General features: G+C 31.7%; 1 protein-coding gene across 1 annotated transcript; it reads left to right on the plus strand.

Annotated features, from left to right (window-relative positions):
- The first annotated feature begins 1,739 nt into the window (after positions 1 to 1,739).
- On the plus strand, positions 1,740 to 20,527 carry LOC114121743 (transmembrane protease serine 9-like). The gene is made up of 13 exons (XM_027984192.2): positions 1,740 to 2,191; positions 3,354 to 3,480; positions 4,553 to 4,715; positions 7,660 to 7,868; positions 8,534 to 8,730; positions 9,425 to 9,485; positions 9,819 to 9,929; positions 10,880 to 10,974; positions 11,131 to 11,236; positions 14,345 to 14,507; positions 16,154 to 16,359; positions 17,170 to 17,430; positions 20,406 to 20,527. The coding sequence occupies exons 1-13, from the start codon at positions 2,081 to 2,083 to the stop codon at positions 20,525 to 20,527; spliced, it is 1,932 nt and encodes a 643-aa protein (XP_027839993.2). The 5' UTR covers positions 1,740 to 2,080.
- The last annotated feature ends 133 nt before the right edge of the window (positions 20,528 to 20,660 follow it).

A 20,660-nucleotide genomic window follows, 5' to 3' on the forward strand; every position in this document is an offset into this window, starting at 1 on the left:
GTATATATAGATTAATTTCTTTTTCAAACCAAGTGATTTTAACTTCCATAACTTGTTATTTCGTTTTTTTTCAACCCACTTCATAACTTTTACTTTTAATCGGAGAAAAATAATTAAATATTAAATACTAAGCACTCATAACAATAATTAAATAATTTCATTAAACAAAGTTGTATAGGTTTTCAAAATATTTAAAAGGTCTTTATATCACTTCAAAAATGCTATACAAATTCCACAGTAATTAGTCACCTCTGTATTGACATATTTTCATTTATTTTATTTCATAAAATATATCACAATTTATAATAAACATAATTATTAAATAACACTAATGAATACTGATCTAGTACAAAATGAATATGAAACACATAAAAAGTGAATAATTCAATGGTAGGTAACTAATCTGTAAAATAAAAGTTTTTGGCACTAAACGTTTATGATAATAGGTATCTGGGCCATTTTCTTAAAAGTCGACAATTAATATTTTAAAGTAGTGAGATATACCTAAATGTTTAAATAAATGAGAAAATTTAAGTGGTTTAAAAACTTGAATTGAAACTTTTTACACAAATCATTAACTGTTTATTATAGTTTTAGATCGCTATGGGAGGTAATATTTGTTGTCTATTATTGAAGATAAAAATATTAGCTATATACTTAGGTGATTGCCTAAAAGGCTTGTATAGTACAGATATTTGATGGTTTGGCAGAGCTTCATATTTTGCTTTTTAAAAAAGTATTTTATTTTTTAGATTTGAATTGGGTGTAGGATATTTATTTCTTTAAGATGAAATTTAAATAAACTAATTTTTAATTTTTCTTTGATGATTTTAAATTTCCAGTGTTTTACAAAGACTTAATGTTATTGATTATTTAAATGTAATTAAATAATTATTTGAAAAAATATAAGAATTAGAGTTTGAATTAAGTAATGTTTTTTGAGAAAATGTGGCTAAGAGAGCGCGTTACCGGAGTTGAAATGAAATAATAGATTCATCTAAACACGAATATTTTACATAAAATAACGCCTTACTATACGATTATACAAATATAATAAATTACAAATAGTGACGTGCTGAATTATATTGGGGAACAATTCAAATGGCTTTATAAAGCATTAAAACAAAACGAAAAAATAGTGAAAATGAAGTGAGAACCATTGTTCTAAAAACTATAATAAGTGATGTCTATAATAGGTGACTAGACAATACTAAGTCTGAGAGATAAGTATGATTTAATTAGTTATAATCATTTATAATCATATCAGCTGCGAATTGAATTTGTGCGTTAACACCCAACTGTAAGTATAAATGTGGGGGGAAGTAAAATATCGAATTGGCCTTGTCGTTAAAAAAAAAATCGTCTCCAGCACGTCACTGCGGGGTTATTGAATACAAAATAACCTAACGATAAACGGCTGCTCGAAACGACAGTTTTCGGTCCCGCGACAATCTGTTTCGGTGAGATTTGCAGTCTACGACATATTATTATATTTTACACGTATTATTATATATATATATATATATATATATATATACATCGAATTCAGGATGTATTATATTATTGCAGGCTTGGGCCACGGTCGACCGTCGGTGGCGGGGCGCCTTCAAGGTCGTAGCGTCCGCAAGAAAGTGAGAGTAGGTAACGAGTAGTACGGATACATATAATAATAATAATAATAATAATAGTAATACGAAATATATGTATATATAAGGTACATACCTCGACCACAATACCAAAACGATATTACGCACAGCTACCGGTACCTCGCGCGAGCACGTCCGCTTTTACTCGCGTCCGGTCCGCTGGCGGGTGCACTTTCTTTCCGCCGCCGCCACCGCCGCCGCAGTGGTCTCCGTCTCAGTGGCAGTACGACGCGATAACTCGGTTTAGTGTGTGCACGCGGCTCGCATAGAAGGTAACCGCATCACTTACCAGCGGTTCTGGAACATCGGTAGGTCGGCCGCACGACGCACTCGCGCAAATCCAAATCGATCGCTCTCGTTCGCTCGCTCGGTAGTACGGACGGACGGACGGACCGCGGCCAACGCGCGTGTATGGTGCTGGGCCGCCGTCGACGATGCGGTCGCAGCAGCTGCAGCTGATGGTGGTGCACGTGTGCATGCTGACCGCCGCCGTCGCCTCGACCGTCGGCCACGGGTCGGCCACCGCACCGGCGGCCGCGTCCACGGTAAGCTTTTGAGTGTGATGGGGTGAGCGCTGTAGTCGGACGCGCCTCGAACCGTTTGAGGCACCTCGTCGTGGGTGCACAAATGCCGAACCGTTCGGGAAGGGATCGACTCTGCAGGGCACTCCGAAAAACATCTGTTGAGCTCGTGTGTCGGTCGGTGAACGAAAAAAAAACGATTGGGATTACTTGTTGCTAAAATATTTTTCTTTGTGATGCGACTTGATTTCGTTTGCAAAGTAAATCGTGTATATACAACACAATTATATTATTAATCACAATACGAAGTTTTCGATTATTATCTTAAATTACAATAACTGTTATTTTCAAATTTTGAGGCGTTCTAGAGTGTAAAGGTTAACAATAAAAAAATCCAAATTTCTTTGAAAAAATCGTTATTACGAGTCATCGACACAAAAAAGTATGATGGCGATTTTAAATATTAGCTATTACTTATTATACCTACGTTATGTTGTATATCATCTAACTACTTTTTTGTTTTGTTTTCTCATGCCGTTAAGTATCAAACAACAAATATAGTCACCGCAGTGTTATTACTTCAATACTGAAAACTATAAAAGCAAAGTTAACACTGATATAATATCATGAGTTTAAATGGTAGGTCAAATTGGCTTAGATTTTGAGAATCTCTGTGATTTTTTTCGTGCCATGATAATTAAGAGACATTTATTTTTTCACGGTCCTGACAAATTCTAGGATTTCTATGCACTAATAAGTAATTAATACGATCGTATCTCGAGGTCGCCACTGTCGTTCTCTCGTATGACTGGTTCGAGACCGGGACGGCATGTTACATTGCTGTGGTAAAAGTAGCTCTGCCGCCTCCGAGAGAGAAAGAAAACACGTAGGTACGTCGTGTGTTTAAGAAAAAGAAAATGACAACGACAAACTAAGGTTTTGATTAAACGAGCACTTTAAACAGAGAACTATTATTATTTTTTTATCATTAAACATCTTTAAATTCCAATTCGATGTCAAGTGATCACCCAACTATATAATTTTAATTGGGTATAATATCTAACCTACCTATATACATATGGGTTTTATCAAAAAGTTATTGAGAACGAATTTTAATGTGTCAGGTCCTTGTGGTTTATCCTTTATGAGAGTATGTGTGTTTATTGTTTGTACTTTCTTTCCACAGGACGGCGACGACGATGCCACTTCCAGACCCGATAGGCAGGACGACAAGCGGATATTCTTTGACGACATATTCGGTTCGGTCAGCTACGAGCCTGAGGAGAAGTTACCGGTGTCCAACTGCACTTGTAGTGAGATACAAAAAATATTATAATATCGTTTAATATTATCTACGGATTAAATTATTAGTTATTGCATATTAACCTGACACAATAAATCATCATAGGTATAATATTATTGTGTCAAAATATTATTAGGGACGCCGTTCGACCTGGTTACCGATTTCCGGACGCGTTTCGGAAACTCCTCCCATACCTACCGGCTACAGTGGCGCTAGTGCGCTACACGGTTTTCGGGTCAGAATGTAAATACATAATATTATACTTTTACCGTCACGACGAAATGCGTTTAATAAATATTATATTAAAGCATATTTTAAATTCGTAACGGAAAGCGTTCGAAATACTTCCTGACAAGACGGCTCACCGTTTCTTTCACACATTCAGCACAATGTATAAAATCAGTTTTATTCAATCGACACCGACGTTTTCGATGTATTATATCGTTTTATAATATCACACGTCAATATAGCTCCCACGTCGAGTGACGTTTATAAATTTAAATTATTACACATGTACATCGGACGGGGATTTTCATTTAGCATTATCATTGCCTTTTTTCGGATGTTTATATAACGTGACAAATGTTTGTATACGATTGTTAAAGTCACTCCCTGATTTCGAATTGGTTTTTATATGGATTCTGTATAATTTTGGCCGTACTTTATTTTGTTTTTTCCGAGCATATAGACTTCACCGGTAAGACAAAGTACATCGTCAAAATCGTCATATAAAACCGCTACAGCCACCCGTTTCCTTTTTTTAGATTAAAGTCGTAAATATGACAAATATATATTATAGTTATGTTTTAAAATTACCAAAAATAAAATAGAACCTCTAATACTATTATTGTTTATTACAATTCAGATAAAATAGGGAGGTCATATCCAAATTTATGAAAATCAAATCATATTATTAAAACTTACGGGTTGACAAAATTTCACGAAATTCAAATGAAAAGTGATAAATAGCCCTTCCATTAATGCCTTTACTCAATACTGATTAAATTTCTTTGATGTAACTTCCATAGCAATCTATAATTGCTTCAAATCGTCCAACATTTTAAACGTTTATTTGTTTGTAGATTGCGGTGTGCCCAACCAAGAAATCCGCATAGTGGGCGGCCGTCCCACTGGAGTGCACAGGTACCCATGGGTAGCGAAACTCATGTACGAAGGCCATTTCCACTGTGGTGGATCACTCATCAACAGCGATTACGTGCTGACCGCAGCTCATTGCGTTCGGAAGTGAGTGCATATTATTGTTGAATACTATAATAAATTAAAAAAAGATTTTAAAACATTAAAATAATATATGCAAATCAAATGAAAAACTAAACTATGATTTTTAACGATTTGATCAAAATCTGAAAACAATTTAATGAAAACAAAAACTATTTTATTTTATTTAAAATAGTATTAGGTACTATTATCCTCACATACTCACAACTCAGTTAATAAAATTGTAATTGATTTAATACTTTTTTTTACCAGTATGAATACTGCATTATACTATTTATAGTAAATGTATAATATACCAATAGTATTGTGACAATAAATGACAACCAAATACTTATTTTCTTATCAAACTACCACCTCCACTATAATTCATTAAAAAAATAACTAGTGAATGATAAAATATACGAATATTAACACGTATTTACCTTTGTATCTGTGAATAAACTCACGTAACCATATGAGTACTATATAAAGAGAGGTAGAGTTATTAAAATGACAGTAATGTAATTTAAGCACCAATAAAACAGTTCATTAAAATAATCACATAATACATCAATCAGAAAATTAACTGTATATTTTACGTCCTCGGAGGTTTTGAAGCTCGTTATAAAATAGAATTTCGTTTAGAAAATCTAAAACAAAGATATAAAGAAATATTGTTTAAAAAGTGCGAGTGTACCTAAGAGAGAAAGAGAGAGATAGAAAAACCTGTTGCTACTCTTATATGCGCGCAACTAGTGAGCACACATAGAAAGTTTTAAGACCCTCAACTCGTGCAACGGTGTCCAATAGTCGATAACATTTAATTACGATATTACCATAATACACAATATAGTATGTATACGCTGTACGAAATTAATTTTTAATTACTTACGATCGATTATCGGTATGTTACACGGTACTCGAATGCATCGTCGTCGTCATCGTGATACCAGTAATATGCGATACAGACCTCGAATTTGGGGTTTTCTAACTTTCTATACACTCGTACACATGGACATCGCTGTTTGGTTTAGTGGTCTAATACTATTTATGTATAATAATAATATGTTGGCGTCCGCGTTTTGTAAATACATCATGAACCCATACTTCATACTAGGTACGCGTGACACCGATCCATTATTATTTTTATTATCATCATTATTACTGTTCGTCTCTGATTTCGGAACAACCGTTATTGAACTAATAATATAGGCTCCTGCACTGTACCGTAAAAATCACTCAAAAAAAAACCGCTAACGCGTGTGGTCAGATATGTCAATATGTATGTGTATGCTAATATGTATTTACTGCAGTAATGCTGTATATGGGTTGATTCAATTAAGTATCGACAATATTTCTTTTTAATCTGTTTTAATTTTTCAAAAGCAAAGTACACAGCTTGGAGAATAATTTATACCACTCATTTTTTTTTTCGTTTGTGACGTTTAACCTTCAGTGACTGCTTTATTTTAAATTTAATAATCTGAAGCAAAACGCTTTTCTAAAACTGTTGTATGCTTTGTGTATAAATATAATGCTAATATTATATTATAAATTTAATCTTATTATAATCGCATCTTGAGTACCTACCTATAATAATACCCAAAACATAATGTACTGATCAACTACTGCGTTTTAGGTAATTATTTTGCTTCAGATTTTTATCAAATCACCAATGTAAATTGCGTGAAAACATATAAGTAACGATAATACTTTAAAAATTGTGTTGCTGAAACACATACCATAAATGGACTATAAAAATTAGTGAAAAAACGTAGTAAATAATAATAAGCCACATATTATGCGGATCACTCCGAATGTGTAGATGATACCCGCGGTATTTGTACCGGCCGATTACGGTATATACCCGTATATTGCCGTATAATATTACAATACTTAACGCGTAAAACCGTAGTATTGCATTTCCACTATCGATTCGCACCGTCATTATATATTAATATACGTTTATTATATACCTAACATATTTCAATTCGCCGTCGTCGCACCGAGAGATTTCGTCCTAAATTGTTGCTTTACCAGCGTGGAGTAAACAACGAGGTTAAAATATGCATCCGATAGATAATATGATAGCCGCGGTACCTATACGCGCGCATAATAACTTTCCATTGCGAAATTATTCATAAAAACAATTTCGAATACGCGAAACGTACACATTTTCATTTCACGAACACACGCGCACGAAACGCGAACATCGTTTACACATATTATGTTCATTTGTGTGTGTTTGTCAATTAAAATTTAAAACGTACACAGGTACTCTCGACGACGGATGTACTTATAACATTGATTGCGATCGGAATATTTTCTACGATATCATTTTATAATTACATAATAATAATATATTAAATATTATATTATATTAGATCGAATACAATAGGTAATTAAAAATGTAGTTACGTACCATTGAATATAATATATTAACATTTAATGTGCTTTTATCGATGTAAAAATCGCGTCATGTTGAATATTTACAATTTTTTTTTTTTTACTCTTACTGGTACTCGTTATAAAACACATATAGCTAATAAAATATATAATAATATGTAGGCAGCGTGATTTCGAGTTTGTACCAGTTATTGTTAATCGAGGACTTGGAGAAAGTTAAACACACATTCACACTTGTTTTCGTATTATAATGATAAACAAGCGTATATCATCTGATTAAGATCCATAAATTTAAAGAAAGAAAAAATACTTCTATTTTCCTCCGGACAGCAGCAGTTTAATGTTAATGGAATAACATTATATAGTTGTCTACACACGCATTGTCGTTATAACCTAAGCATAGTATTATAATACTATGATATATATTAGCATATTATTATTATACATAGTGATTCGGCGTTTTATTCTTTCTCGTCCTATTATGCATAAAATATATATGCGTTATCGTCTTTTAACGAGCATTAACGACTGTATAATATATTATAATGTAACAAACGATTTATAGATTGAAAAAATCCCGTATACGTGTGATATTCGGCGATCATGACCAGAGCACGTCGACCGACGGTGAAACGATTACCAGGATGGTATCTTCGATCGTGCGTCATCGGAACTTTGACGTGAACTCCTACAACCACGACGTGGCTCTATTACGGCTACGGAAGGCGATACCGTTCACTAAATCAGTGAGGCCGATATGTTTGCCGTCAGCCAGTAAGTATACTTGGTTACTGTATTCAATTCGATAAAACCGAATGAACTGCGATGAAATCGTTGCCGGTGGTTAGGACTAACGGACTTTGAAAATTCCACACGTCTTGTTCATCGTTTTCCACTGTCTTCTATCCTACAATTACGACACCCCGACTTACTCTGGGACGTCGACAAATCATATTATAGATTTCCTTCATTCCTTGGTAATTTAATCTTTTTAAAAACTTGTATTTCGTGGTAAAAATCTTACCTAGATTGTGTTAAAAAATTATATATAAATACAATAACGGTCCACTGCTCCATCTTCTTTGTAATATTATATGTATATTAATAACTTGTCTTTCTCAAATAACTTGACTTTTCTTTGAACATTGTGTAATCCACTGTGAAGAAATATCAAATATTATTATAATGATTTTATGGGTTTCAGTCAATAACTTTATTTATACTTCGAAAACTACACTGCAGTTTAGAAAATACAAAACTTAAATATCACCTACTTTTGTATGAAAATAAAATAAACATTTTTAATATTATTATAGTTATATTACACATAATACTATAATGATATAAAAAAATCGCTATAAAACGGCTTTTCCAAACACTTGTCATACGCATACGTTAAATAATTATCCTTATAATTTAATAGTTTATATTATGTGTAGCTCGCGAACCGTCTGGAAAAGTGGGAACCGTGGTTGGTTGGGGACGTTTGTCGGAAGGTGGAAATCTGGCGGACGTCGTGCAAGAAGTTCAAGTACCGATTCTGTCGTTGGCGCAGTGCAGAGCTTCAAAATACCGACCACAGAGAATCACCGCCAACATGATTTGCGCCGGAAAGGGTGTTGAGGACTCTTGTCAGGTTAGTTATTTTAATTTTTGAATAATCGCATTTTGATCTCTAGTCCGTTTATACTAATCCAAGTCCAGCATCGCAGCAGCCCATCCTATTGCCATATATAAATACACTTAACTATATGTTCGGTTTATATGTACTCGTATTTTTTCCTACCTACTATTTTTTTTTTTAAATCATTATTGTTAATAAATCGTTATATCGTTATTATATTATTCTGGTCTAACGATTGAAGACCGTGACTCCAAGAATGAGACGTCCGTTTCTGACGAACGATGATTCATAATATAAAATTATATGCAACGAGCGAGGTCACAATAACCACTACCTTTACATATAATTATTATCAAAATTTCCTGTCACAATCTAAAGTCTATAACATGAACACCCTGTTATTTTCTAAAAATAAAAACCCAGCAACTTTCTAATGAACAACTAAGTTTATAGTTTTATACTATTTGAAAAACGTCATCGTCATGTAATATATTTTAATTGAATACTTTACATATTTTACCCATCGTCATCATTTTACGTGGAAGATGAAACGTGTTTGAAACGGTTTTAAAACGCAAAAACAATTTGATTTAATTTTGTACACGAAACCGAACATTTTTAACACTCTACCCCCGATTTACAACACACTCCCTTCGCCCACCAATCTATATAGGTGGTTCAGTAATGTTGAATCTTGTCATTGCAGGGTGACAGTGGAGGTCCTTTGTTAATAAACAGCGAAGCCGATGACAAGTTGGAAATAGTCGGTAAGCATAATGTATCATTATATTATACTATTTTATAATCCATTCATGAAGAATATAACCATAATGGTACAGAAGAGTGATTCTTTTAATAGCAAAACAATCGTTGTCTCGATAAGTATTAACGCTTTAAAAATATTGAATTTCTAATGAGTAGATATAGTTAATATTTTTAAATACTTAAATTTTAAATAATTTAATAAAAAAATATTTTCTTAACTTTTTGAGATATTCACTGTTCAATGAATCACAAATCAGTATAGACTACAATATTTAATTAGGTCTAACTTTCGGTTACCTATAATCGTATTTTTAATAACGTGTTCATTGTTCTAGGCATTGTCTCTTGGGGCGTCGGTTGCGGTAGACCCGGTTATCCGGGCGTGTATACCAGAGTTACCAAATATCTGGATTGGATTCAAAAGAACATGCGAGACACCTGCGCATGCATTAGATAGCGGCCAGGATTGTAGTATAACAATGGCATGTTAATGACAAAAAATGTATAAATTTTTTAGCTACGAGTATTATAGATGTATTGTGTATATATATATATGTATCGTATTATTACTTAAAATCTAAGTATTTAAATTAAATTATTTATTTGATCTTATATTTTTTTTTTGTTTCATTTCATCCCGTGTTCACAGACATTATTAATAAGCGTTTTGTTAGGAAAAAGAAAAACTTGAACGAAACGTTATATAAAACTTACTATATAATAATAGTATAATTTACACATCATCGTGCAGACCGTCTATTATATTTTTATTTGTGCTCGTACCTATATACATAACCGTCTGCAGACAAGAAACGTCACTGCCGCAGTCTCACTTTCAAGTTTTGACGATATAATAGTGAAATATGACGAACAATGTACAATCGATATTATGTTTTGGTAGGCGTACATTGTGTACAATAGTGTGCAGCTCTGCGATATCACAGCGTGTTCGCGTATGGTATACGTTACGCGTTCCTGGTCGTCATCGTTTCCGTCGTTCATATTTTCATCTTCTTTCACCGCCTCGCGGTGCGTACCTATATGTACGTGCAGTAATATAATAATAATAATATGTATGACAGGTACTTCCGTCAGACGCATTTCTTAAATTCCGCACAAAATGCACACGACGTGTCTATTAGCCTCGCGGACGCATTACACAATCCGAACACGTTTTAATAATACACACACGCATACTCGCACACACATGCGCACATTATTATATATATATTGTATACCTACTGGACCCGTCGGTCGGTCTTGAATTGGCGTGTAGAAAAGTGGATTCCCGTTTATTATGTCCAAGACGTACGTGTGTGTGTGTATTTAGTGTATTTATGTGTATTAGTGCGCGTGTATAAATTTTAACGATGTCCGATACCGTTAAACGTATAATACTCGTGGCCGCTTCGGGTCACAGTCATGACACCGAGTCGCCAAGGTTCGTTCCTCGCCAGCGTTCTGCTCGTAATAGCATGTGCAGCGCAACAGGCAAGTATACCTAAATATTACAAAATTTAATAATACATTTTCTCGAAATACTTTGTGATAAATCCTCGGTTTCCGCATTGCACGGTGCACAATAACATTATACGTGAAAATCGTTGATATTCGACTAATCATATTTCGCGGCGATTTCTGCTGCAGGGTCATGGCGGTATAAAAGATGTATTCGCAGACTTCGGTTTTCGCAGACCTACGCCTCAAGTGGCCGCGGATTCGATCTCCAAAAACGGTCAAGAATGCGACTGTAGTAAGTAAATCCGAATATTTCTAGATACGCCCGATATCCTCATATCCAAATAATCTATCTAATATCCACTTTACGTTTAGACTTGCACATGTGCAATTGCATGTCTTTTATTTTAAAATACAATCAATTTGTGTGAAGATAAAATCGCAATGTAGCCAATAATGTTAGAAGAGTTGGTTTAAGCTTGTTTTTCGTTTTAACAAAACAAAATCTGCTAATATACGACATCAGTAAACTCCGAAACGTGTAAATAGAAAATTTAAAAATGCAGTTAACTTTAATTGAATTTTATATTATTTCTTTTCTCCAATACCCTAAGTATACATTATTATTATATAATTAAAAGATTGGTTAAAATTAACCAATTTTCTTTTTTAATTAATGGAGGGAAACATTCTACAGATCACATTTACCTCTGTTTTCCAATATTTTAATCTCAAACTTTATACTATGTCCACACAAAAAAACAATTTTAAACCTTATTACAAAGTTCTTTATACCTTTGTTTGAAATAAAATAAAAATCAGAGTTCAATGTGTATTATTAAAAGTTTTCTTATTTAAGACAAAAAAAAGACTTGTCAAAATTTAAAAATTCTACAAAGCTTTTCCCGTGAAGTAATTTTTTTAATATAATGCACTGCACCATAATAATCCCCAATATAAATAGGTATTTTATTATATTAATAATATATACAGGTTAGTAATGCGTATACGATGACAAGAAAAATATTTTATAATGTGTAAAATATTTGTATAGGTACCTACATATGCTTATAATTCTGAGCTTTAGAAGAAAACATTATATTATGTACTAGGTAGCAGACTCGGTAGTCGGAACCCGTTCTTTTGCCCATTAATAATTTTTATATTCTAAACATTAAACATGCATATAGTCACGACTTGGCGAGTTTAAAATAAAATCTCATAAAAAAAGCACTTCAATTTTTTCCAAATTTTTTAATTTTACAACAAATATTTTCTACCTGTAAACCCTTATTTGAACTATAATTATGAAAAAATAAACCCAATCGGTTCATCAGTTTTTAAGTTATGCACATTATGAACAGCATTTCATTTTTATTTATGTATAGATTTAAATATATTCTAGCCCATTGGTGATAAAACAACTACATTGGTATAGTGTGTATTGTAATGTATATATCCATAAAGGTATACCAATGTTACTTTAATACTCTGTATTATACCAGGTATTATTTATATTGTATACTTACACTACATCATGTCTGCATGATAATATGAAATAATATGTTCTAGAATATGACTCAAAATGTATAATTTGATAAAAAGAATAACCCAATCGTTTCATTACGCAGAGTTAGCTGATGATGAAAATAAATTGCGAACTAAGTAAACTAATATACTATAAGTATATTAGTTATTACTAATTTATAATATTAATATACTACTAATAAAACACTTATAATCTGTTTAATTTTAAAATAATAAGCAACTAACAAGTATAAAAATATAAAATACATGACACTTGTTGAGTTATGAACACGATAAAATGTTTTTAATTTACTATTTACGACACGAAAATAAATCTTAAGTGCACACGATGTTCGTTCATACTAAAAATGCTTAATAATAAAATAAATTTCAAAAATCGTGATCACCAAATGAAATGTTGAAAATTGTTCGAAAATACATTTTGAAGAAAAAACTGATAATAATTAACGTTAATTATATTTTCGGCGTCACAATAATCCAAAAGTAAATTTAATTTTTGTTTTAATACATATTAAAATGTTTTACACTTTGACGTTTACGATATTGAACTTTGCATATTTAAACTGTTTTGACATTTATTTAATCAAAGCCGCCGTCCCGTGTCGGTACGATGTTTAATAACCGTAGAATGTATAGATATTACTATGACATGTGATAAAATATAATGGTCATTTATGTGTTGGCTTAGGAATATGCGTTATAAATAAGTACTTACTGCTTACGTATTACGTATAATTAATAGTAGTTCTCAAATACCTTTTTATAATAATATTTTTATGTTCATCGAGTCGAGCAAAATATGATCATTTATCACATGACAGCAAATTATAATATAAGTATAACGGTTTTACAATATATTATAAAAAATTTAATATTTTAAACATATTTTTTTTTAATTTAGTTGAATAAAATTATTAAATTGAAATATAAGATATAAATATATTATCTATATTTATATATTAAAATATAAAAAATAAACACTTCCTTATTACACATGTTCCATGTTCCAAGCATGTAAGTATTAAAAAACAAAATTTAACGTAACTACACACTTTTACAATGTTATATATTATTCTCCCGTTTTCTGGCGGCTAAGATCTTAGCCGCCATTATATCCATTGTGTAACGAGCAGTTAACAGTCAAGCGCATTATCGTCCATTATCCGTATTGTATATATTGAATAAAGGTTAGAAAAGAATTCTCTATAAGAGAGTACGACCATGCCGGAAAATCTTTACAAAACAATAAGAATCTTTAAAAAAAAACTTAATTTCTTATTTAAAAATAATAATAATTAATAATTATATGTATAATGACGAGCAGCCCGCACAATTTTGGTGCATTTCCACTAAGAAGACAAAAAACGATTGTAGAATATAAATTGTTTTACAACTGCTAGCTTTTATTTAAAAAAACTACTAATATATACGCATGAATAATTAAAATTAAATCAATATTATTCGACAAGACTCGTGTATAATAAAACGTATACCTATACTTGATACCTAATTAATGAAAATATATATTTGCATTTTAAACAATCGAGTAATATAACGAAGTATTCTATATAGAGTATAAATAATTGTAATAATTGTTAACTTAAATTCACACATCGTACTTAACACCGTAAATCATAATATATTGATATAAATCAAACATTTTATTACACAATATGCAAAACATTATAGAAATATTAATCAACAGCAATGTGTTTTTATATAATACCTATTTTAAATTCGAATTTCCACTTAAATACTATATATTTTATTATAGACTCTCGCTATATTTAAGCACACATTTAATCTCTAAAACATTTAATACCTACACGTGTTTTTATATGATAAATCGAAACAGGTTGCGGATCTCCGAATGTCGACACGAAGATTGTGGGAGGCGAACCATCGGGCGTGCACGAGTACCCCTGGATGGTCCGTCTGTCGTATTTCAATCAATTCTACTGCGGCGGAACACTGATCAACGATAGATACGTGCTGACAGCAGCTCACTGTGTCAAAGGGTACTTATATAATACATATTTTGTACAACGACGATAATGATGATATTTATAATTCATCGTAAATTTAAAGCTAAGGCTTTTTTTTTTAGTATACAATATGGTCGTAACTCGTAATGAGCGTATAATCATAAACCTAAATATTTATATTATTAGAGGCTGTATTTTATATTTCCGTGACATAACTCGAAAATAAATAATTACTATTATTAGGTATTATAAACGTTTTAAATTCTAAGCGGAACAGTGAATGTATTGATTCTACAATGGTGTGTGTTTTTTTATCTGTCTATCATCACCTTTTGGAGTATAAAAAATGATTTGATTTTCAACTATAAGAGTGGTAAATTGGAACTAAATAAGAGAGGGCAGTTAAAAGTAAAAAACGTCCAGTACTTTTTACGATAACAGAAATTGTTTCGCGCAAAACAACTTTTTGATAAAGTTTTTAATTGTAACAAAAAATAAATAATTGAAAAGATTTGAAATTTTCACTGATTATTCGTGTTAGCATTAGACAAAAAATCATTTTGAAAATAATTTAGCTGGATTCGTAGGTATTTTCGATTTTTATGTTTTGTTTTGTCATACATTCCTAATATTCTTTATAATAATTTATTAAAGAATAATATTTAATGTTATTTACAGAATATGAACAAATTAAAATTAATTTTACATAATATTATATATAGGTACTTACATTTATACTGGAGTATTTCATTATTTCAATTTGCTACATACTATTTCTCTGATTAAGAATCAGTTGAGAATTTTGTGTTCTGTGTTGTAATATGTACATTCCAAAAGCAAACTCTATAAACTCCAAAAGTTGGTTTTTGCCTTTCGGTTATTAAACTGATGTTATAAATGTATGCATAAAACAATAAACACTAAACACAGAGAAAGTTCACTTCAGATTAAATGCAAATCGAGAATATTTAGTTTTACATGCATGTTTGAATTCTCATTATTTGTTTTGTAAACCAAAAGTTCAACCCTAAATATAATTCTTTGACAAAAGAAGATCTTTAATGTATTAAAACTGTTTCGTACCACATTACAATTAAAAAGCGGAAATAAAATACATATTATTGTAGTTTGCATGCCTATTTACATTGGTACTGAACGGGTTACTGGTAACCTTTTTATAAGGTATCATTCAATTTAGTTACCTCCAGTTGACCACGCAAGGTATATTGAGCTACCAGTTACAGTGAGATTATAAATAAAACACAATTAAAATATAATAAGTATAAATAACTACTAGTACTACTTTAACAAATAAAAAATACTTTAACTTAGAAATTATCTAGATACTTACTGTAATGTTATTGTGTATTTTGTGTATATATTATATCTAAAGAGTATAACATCAATGGTTATTTTCTCTTATCGTGTAATCTCTTGTTATTTTTTCTTCTATGATAAAAATTACGTACACCTAGGTTTATTAATAATTAATGTAAACTGTAAATAGAATAAATAAAAATTAGAAAAATTTACAATTTTCGTTTTCGAATTCATAATTTATACAATTTTTTATTTGTGCGTTTATTTAATAATCATCGTATGTGCGGATAATAACAAACATAACAAAATTACCTAATCCGTTTGCAGTACATTTTAATATTATAATTTCTTATTTGTAGATTCTTTTGGCCACTGATCAAAGTCACCTTTGGCGAACACGATTATTGTAACGCCACCAGAAAACCAGAAACCCGATTCGTCTTGAGATCCATCGTGGGCGAGTTCAGTTACCTAAATTTCCAAAACGATTTGGCGCTCTTACGACTCAATGACCGAGTGCCGATGACCGCTACTATAAAGCCCGTTTGTTTGCCGACCGATGCAAGTACGTAGTATTAAATATCCATTTATAATAAATCAGTACACAAATATGTAATATATACATATTATTCAGAGTAGGTACACTGAGTTTAAAAAAAAAGTTTTCAAACATAACGTATGGAAGGTCGCCCACAGTGGTCTGTAACAAATGTCAGGAAAATAATTCAATTCCAATACACAAAACTCCCTGCAATTATTTGTGCGCTTATTAAGTCTCGCAAGCCGGATATCGGTTTAAATATACATATACATATACGCCGTTGCTCTGTAGTTTTATATTAGTTCGACCGACGTTTAATTTCCGCAGAGATTTGTTTTCGACGTGTATAGTAAATACAATACGTCATGTATGTATATAAATACATACCTACGAACATAATTTATCTGAGATGTAGTCCTAATTCCTGGATCTATACGGTGGACATTAGCCGGCGGGAGACTAAATTGACTAACGACGAATAAATCCCTTTCCGTGGATTGTTTTACAGAGGGAAAATCACAAAAATAACCTATGCCTAGGGAACCACGGTCGACTTAAGAATTGAATTTTATAACATAATCCCATATTATGCGGTGGTATAATAGTTGTGGCAAAATTACGACTAACCGTCAGTTGTCAACCTTTGCGATTCGTTAAAAACCGATACTTAAGCGCGTTTATATACCTACGTACAATTATATTTCAACATAAAGAATTAAATCGCCATAGTAAACAAATTATGTTTTAATAATACAAACTCGTGTGGTTTGCGTACATACCAATACGTCCTGCCATAGTAAATTGTTTTACCGTTAATATGAATAATGTTTACAGACGACACGTACAGCAACGGTGTGGCGAAGGCGGCCGGTTGGGGTACGCTGTACGAGAACGGAAGTCCGTCGTGTCATCTGCGACAGGTGGACGTGCCGATCGTTGACAACGAAGAGTGCGCCAAGACCAATTACACGGGTGACCTGATCACGGAAAACATGATTTGCGCGGGTCACGAGATGGGCGGCAAGGACTCTTGTCAAGGCGACAGCGGAGGACCGCTGATGAGACTCATGGAAAACAAACGGTTCGAGATCATAGGTACGCATAATATAGATTATGATTACCGTCATATTAATTTATGAACATCGACGCAGCGTTTGCTATCGCGTACCTATCTTAAAAAAAGTGCTCGATCACCCCTTTCACGGATAATTTAAGTATGGATAAATATTATTCACACATACTTAGTCTTAATACATATAATATAACGTATGTGCGAAATGAATGCGTTTTAAAACTCAATAGTTTTTTTATGGCCAATTCTAAAAAAAAAAAAATCAAAAACTGCATTAAAATAAACTTTTGAATGTCGATAGGTTGAAAAGTTTTTTTGAAATAATTATTTTTTGCGTTACTCAATGCCCGAAATGCTGGTACGGGACACTATAGTTCTTTTAATAGTGAGCACCTAAACAATTTTTCGAAATAGCCGCTACTGAGTAGACATAACGTCTTATACATCGTCTTGCCGTCATAACCGCGCCAGACGGCCGTGATTGAAATTTACTTTTTGACGAAGGGCGGAAAACCGCGACCGCCGTCACACAACTCCCAGCAGGTAGCAGCACACGACGGAAATAAAAATTAAATCTAACGACATAAACGTGTTTCCTCAAAACGGCATCAAAAAGTAGTTCAGAGTAAAATTACCTATTATAAAATGTATAGAGAACAATATTTTTGAGGGAACCTCAGTGGGGTTTTGTAATAATCTAAATACACAACTCATAATTAAAGGAACAAAAACCTTTTACTTTACATTTTTAAAATAACTCTAACTTCTTTAATAATTAATATTTCAAAACACACATTAAAGAATAAAATTCCTCCTTAATATTGTTCTCCGTACACTTCATAATATACTTTTTTACTCTAAACCCGCTTTTTGATGCCGTTCTGTTTATTTTCCGTGGACAAGTTTTTACGGCTGAAAATTACCTGCAGTGCGGCGTCCTCTCAATTAATCCTATTCATCGTGCAGATCGATAAATAGGTGTAATATAATTTATTTGATTTTGTTTGAGATTTCGACACATAAAAACCGCTTCGAAAAAATTCATCATACTTCAGTTTATACCTACTACTACACAGTATAATTATGCAACAGTATGACATTAATAATGTCGTAATAATTATATTAATATTTAGTGTATAAAATATAAACATCGCTATTCGCGTCGACAACCAATATAGACATATATAATATCGTAAATTTAATTCAATTGATTGTACTGTGGCCTGAGGTAGTGGTGGTAAGAATAAATTCAAAAGTCAACTCTGTCGCTATTGATACAAAATCAAAACAAGTCGATAGGTACCAGAATTATATTTTTCACCATCAACCAAATTGTTAAATTTTTTCAGCACTTTTTAATTTTCTCGAATTGAGAATGTCATGGAGCGATGAAATAAACAACAAATTATTAATGACAAAATTAAAAAAATCTTATATTAAATCTATCACCCTACGGTGCCGTTTTCTACGTTTAATTACGGTTTGAACTGTTTGTACTTTTGTAGACGGTTAAAGTATCAACTTTTGTTTGTTTTCTCATTAGGTAGGTAATTAGAACTAATAAAAAAATATTGAGATATCAGCACCGTATGGCGCAAGAAAACATTGATGTCAAACGATGAATTTTTGTTCCGTATTTCTAAGATATTTGTAAGTAAGGAAAATGGAGAAACGCTTAAGCATATTTTTCATCAAAAAACACTTGTTGTGCTGGACATCCTCTTTAAAAAATAATAATAGTAATAATAGGATAATATTATTATACTACTATACTATAAGATATAAGATATATAATATCTATAAATAGATGTAAGATAACCCTGTTCGTAGACTTATAAGTCTATGCCCCTGTTACAGGAGACAATATAACTGGCGCGCTCTACCCCTAGGTATTATTCGCTTCGCTCCCGCGACCAGGGTTTTATTTTATACATATCTGTATTTTAAATATTTTTTTAAAAATACAAGTTTAAGGCTGAAATAGACAAAACGTTATTTTTAAATAATATACTTTTACGTATATATCCATAATTAATTAATCATAACTATTATTTACTTATTGGCTGCCATGCCGTCGACAATTATTATGTGGAAGATAATAATTAAATATTTTGAATTTTAATAACTTTACAGAAATAAATTTAAGTACCCATCGTTATTACAAACTATAAATTACACAGTGTCAACGACCTGCACGGCTGCAGCACAAATTAAATTATCGGTACACGCATATACAGTCCAAGTACTTATTATAGAGTTAAAGATATGTAATATACTAATATCGTATTATCGTTTATATTGGTAGGTATACTGAAACGAAAAAAATAAATTTCTATTACAATTCTTTCTCTTTTCGAAAAATTGACGTGAAAATAAAATAATTCCATTATCGTTTAAAAACCTTTCCATACAAATCGATACAATAATAACATAATGTAATAAACACAGCGTCGGACTTTCATAATTATATTACATGATCGTTAAAATAGAATTTCCGCGATGCTCAGGTTATAAAGACAACTTAGCCACTTCAGCGTTAGTATAACGTCGTTAACTCCCTAAAATAAATTTTCAACGGATATAACTATTGATAATTATTTTAAACATAGTAACGATCAACATCTAACGTTTGTTCTTTGGTCTAACTAACCGAATATAATATTATGAAAAAACAAATCGTTAAACAGGGAAAAAGTTGTTCAGTGTATTACTGTTTAGGTGTAGACTATAGACTATAGAGTGCACTAAGTCATTTAAGAATAGACCACTACAATTTATATGTTAAATTTGAAAATGTTTTTTAAAAAAAAAAGTGAAAATAACATGTACTCGTGTAATAGTGAACGCTGAATAGTTCAAAAAGATTCAAAATGTTAAAAAAAATTATAATAAAAACATTTCAGTGAAAATTGCAAGTGTTTACAGTTAATTTCTTTTTAAACTATCAACATTTAATAATATTTTAATAATTGTATAATGATATCCGTGTTGCATATAGGAATTGTGAGCTGGGGTCACGGATGCGCCCGTCCTGGATATCCTGGAGTGTACACAAGAGTTGCTAAATATTTGCCTTGGATCAAAGATAACACCAAAGAAGGATGCTATTGTTCACAATGATAAAGAATGAGAACACAGTATTCTATTTACAACTAGAAATTACAATACTTACATAATATTACCTACCTAATATTATAGTAATATTATGTTCGAACGAGAACACATAATTTATTATAACTAATTTAATAAAATA

The sequence above is a fragment of the Aphis gossypii genome, chromosome 2 (assembly GCF_020184175.1).
Source record: "Aphis gossypii isolate Hap1 chromosome 2, ASM2018417v2, whole genome shotgun sequence".
NCBI classification, from domain to species: domain Eukaryota; kingdom Metazoa; phylum Arthropoda; class Insecta; order Hemiptera; family Aphididae; genus Aphis; species Aphis gossypii.

Excerpts from the sequence above, each read along its gene's own strand:
- LOC114121743 (XM_027984192.2), top strand. The coding sequence starts at position 2,081 with ATGCGGTCGCAGCAGCTGCAGCTGATGGTGGTGCACGTGTGCATGCTG. Across the intron at positions 2,192-3,353 it reads CACCGGCGGCCGCGTCCACG|GACGGCGACGACGATGCCAC; the intron begins GTAAGCTTTTGA and ends TTCTTTCCACAG. Across the intron at positions 9,486-9,818 it reads TGACAAGTTGGAAATAGTCG|GCATTGTCTCTTGGGGCGTC; the intron begins GTAAGCATAATG and ends TCATTGTTCTAG.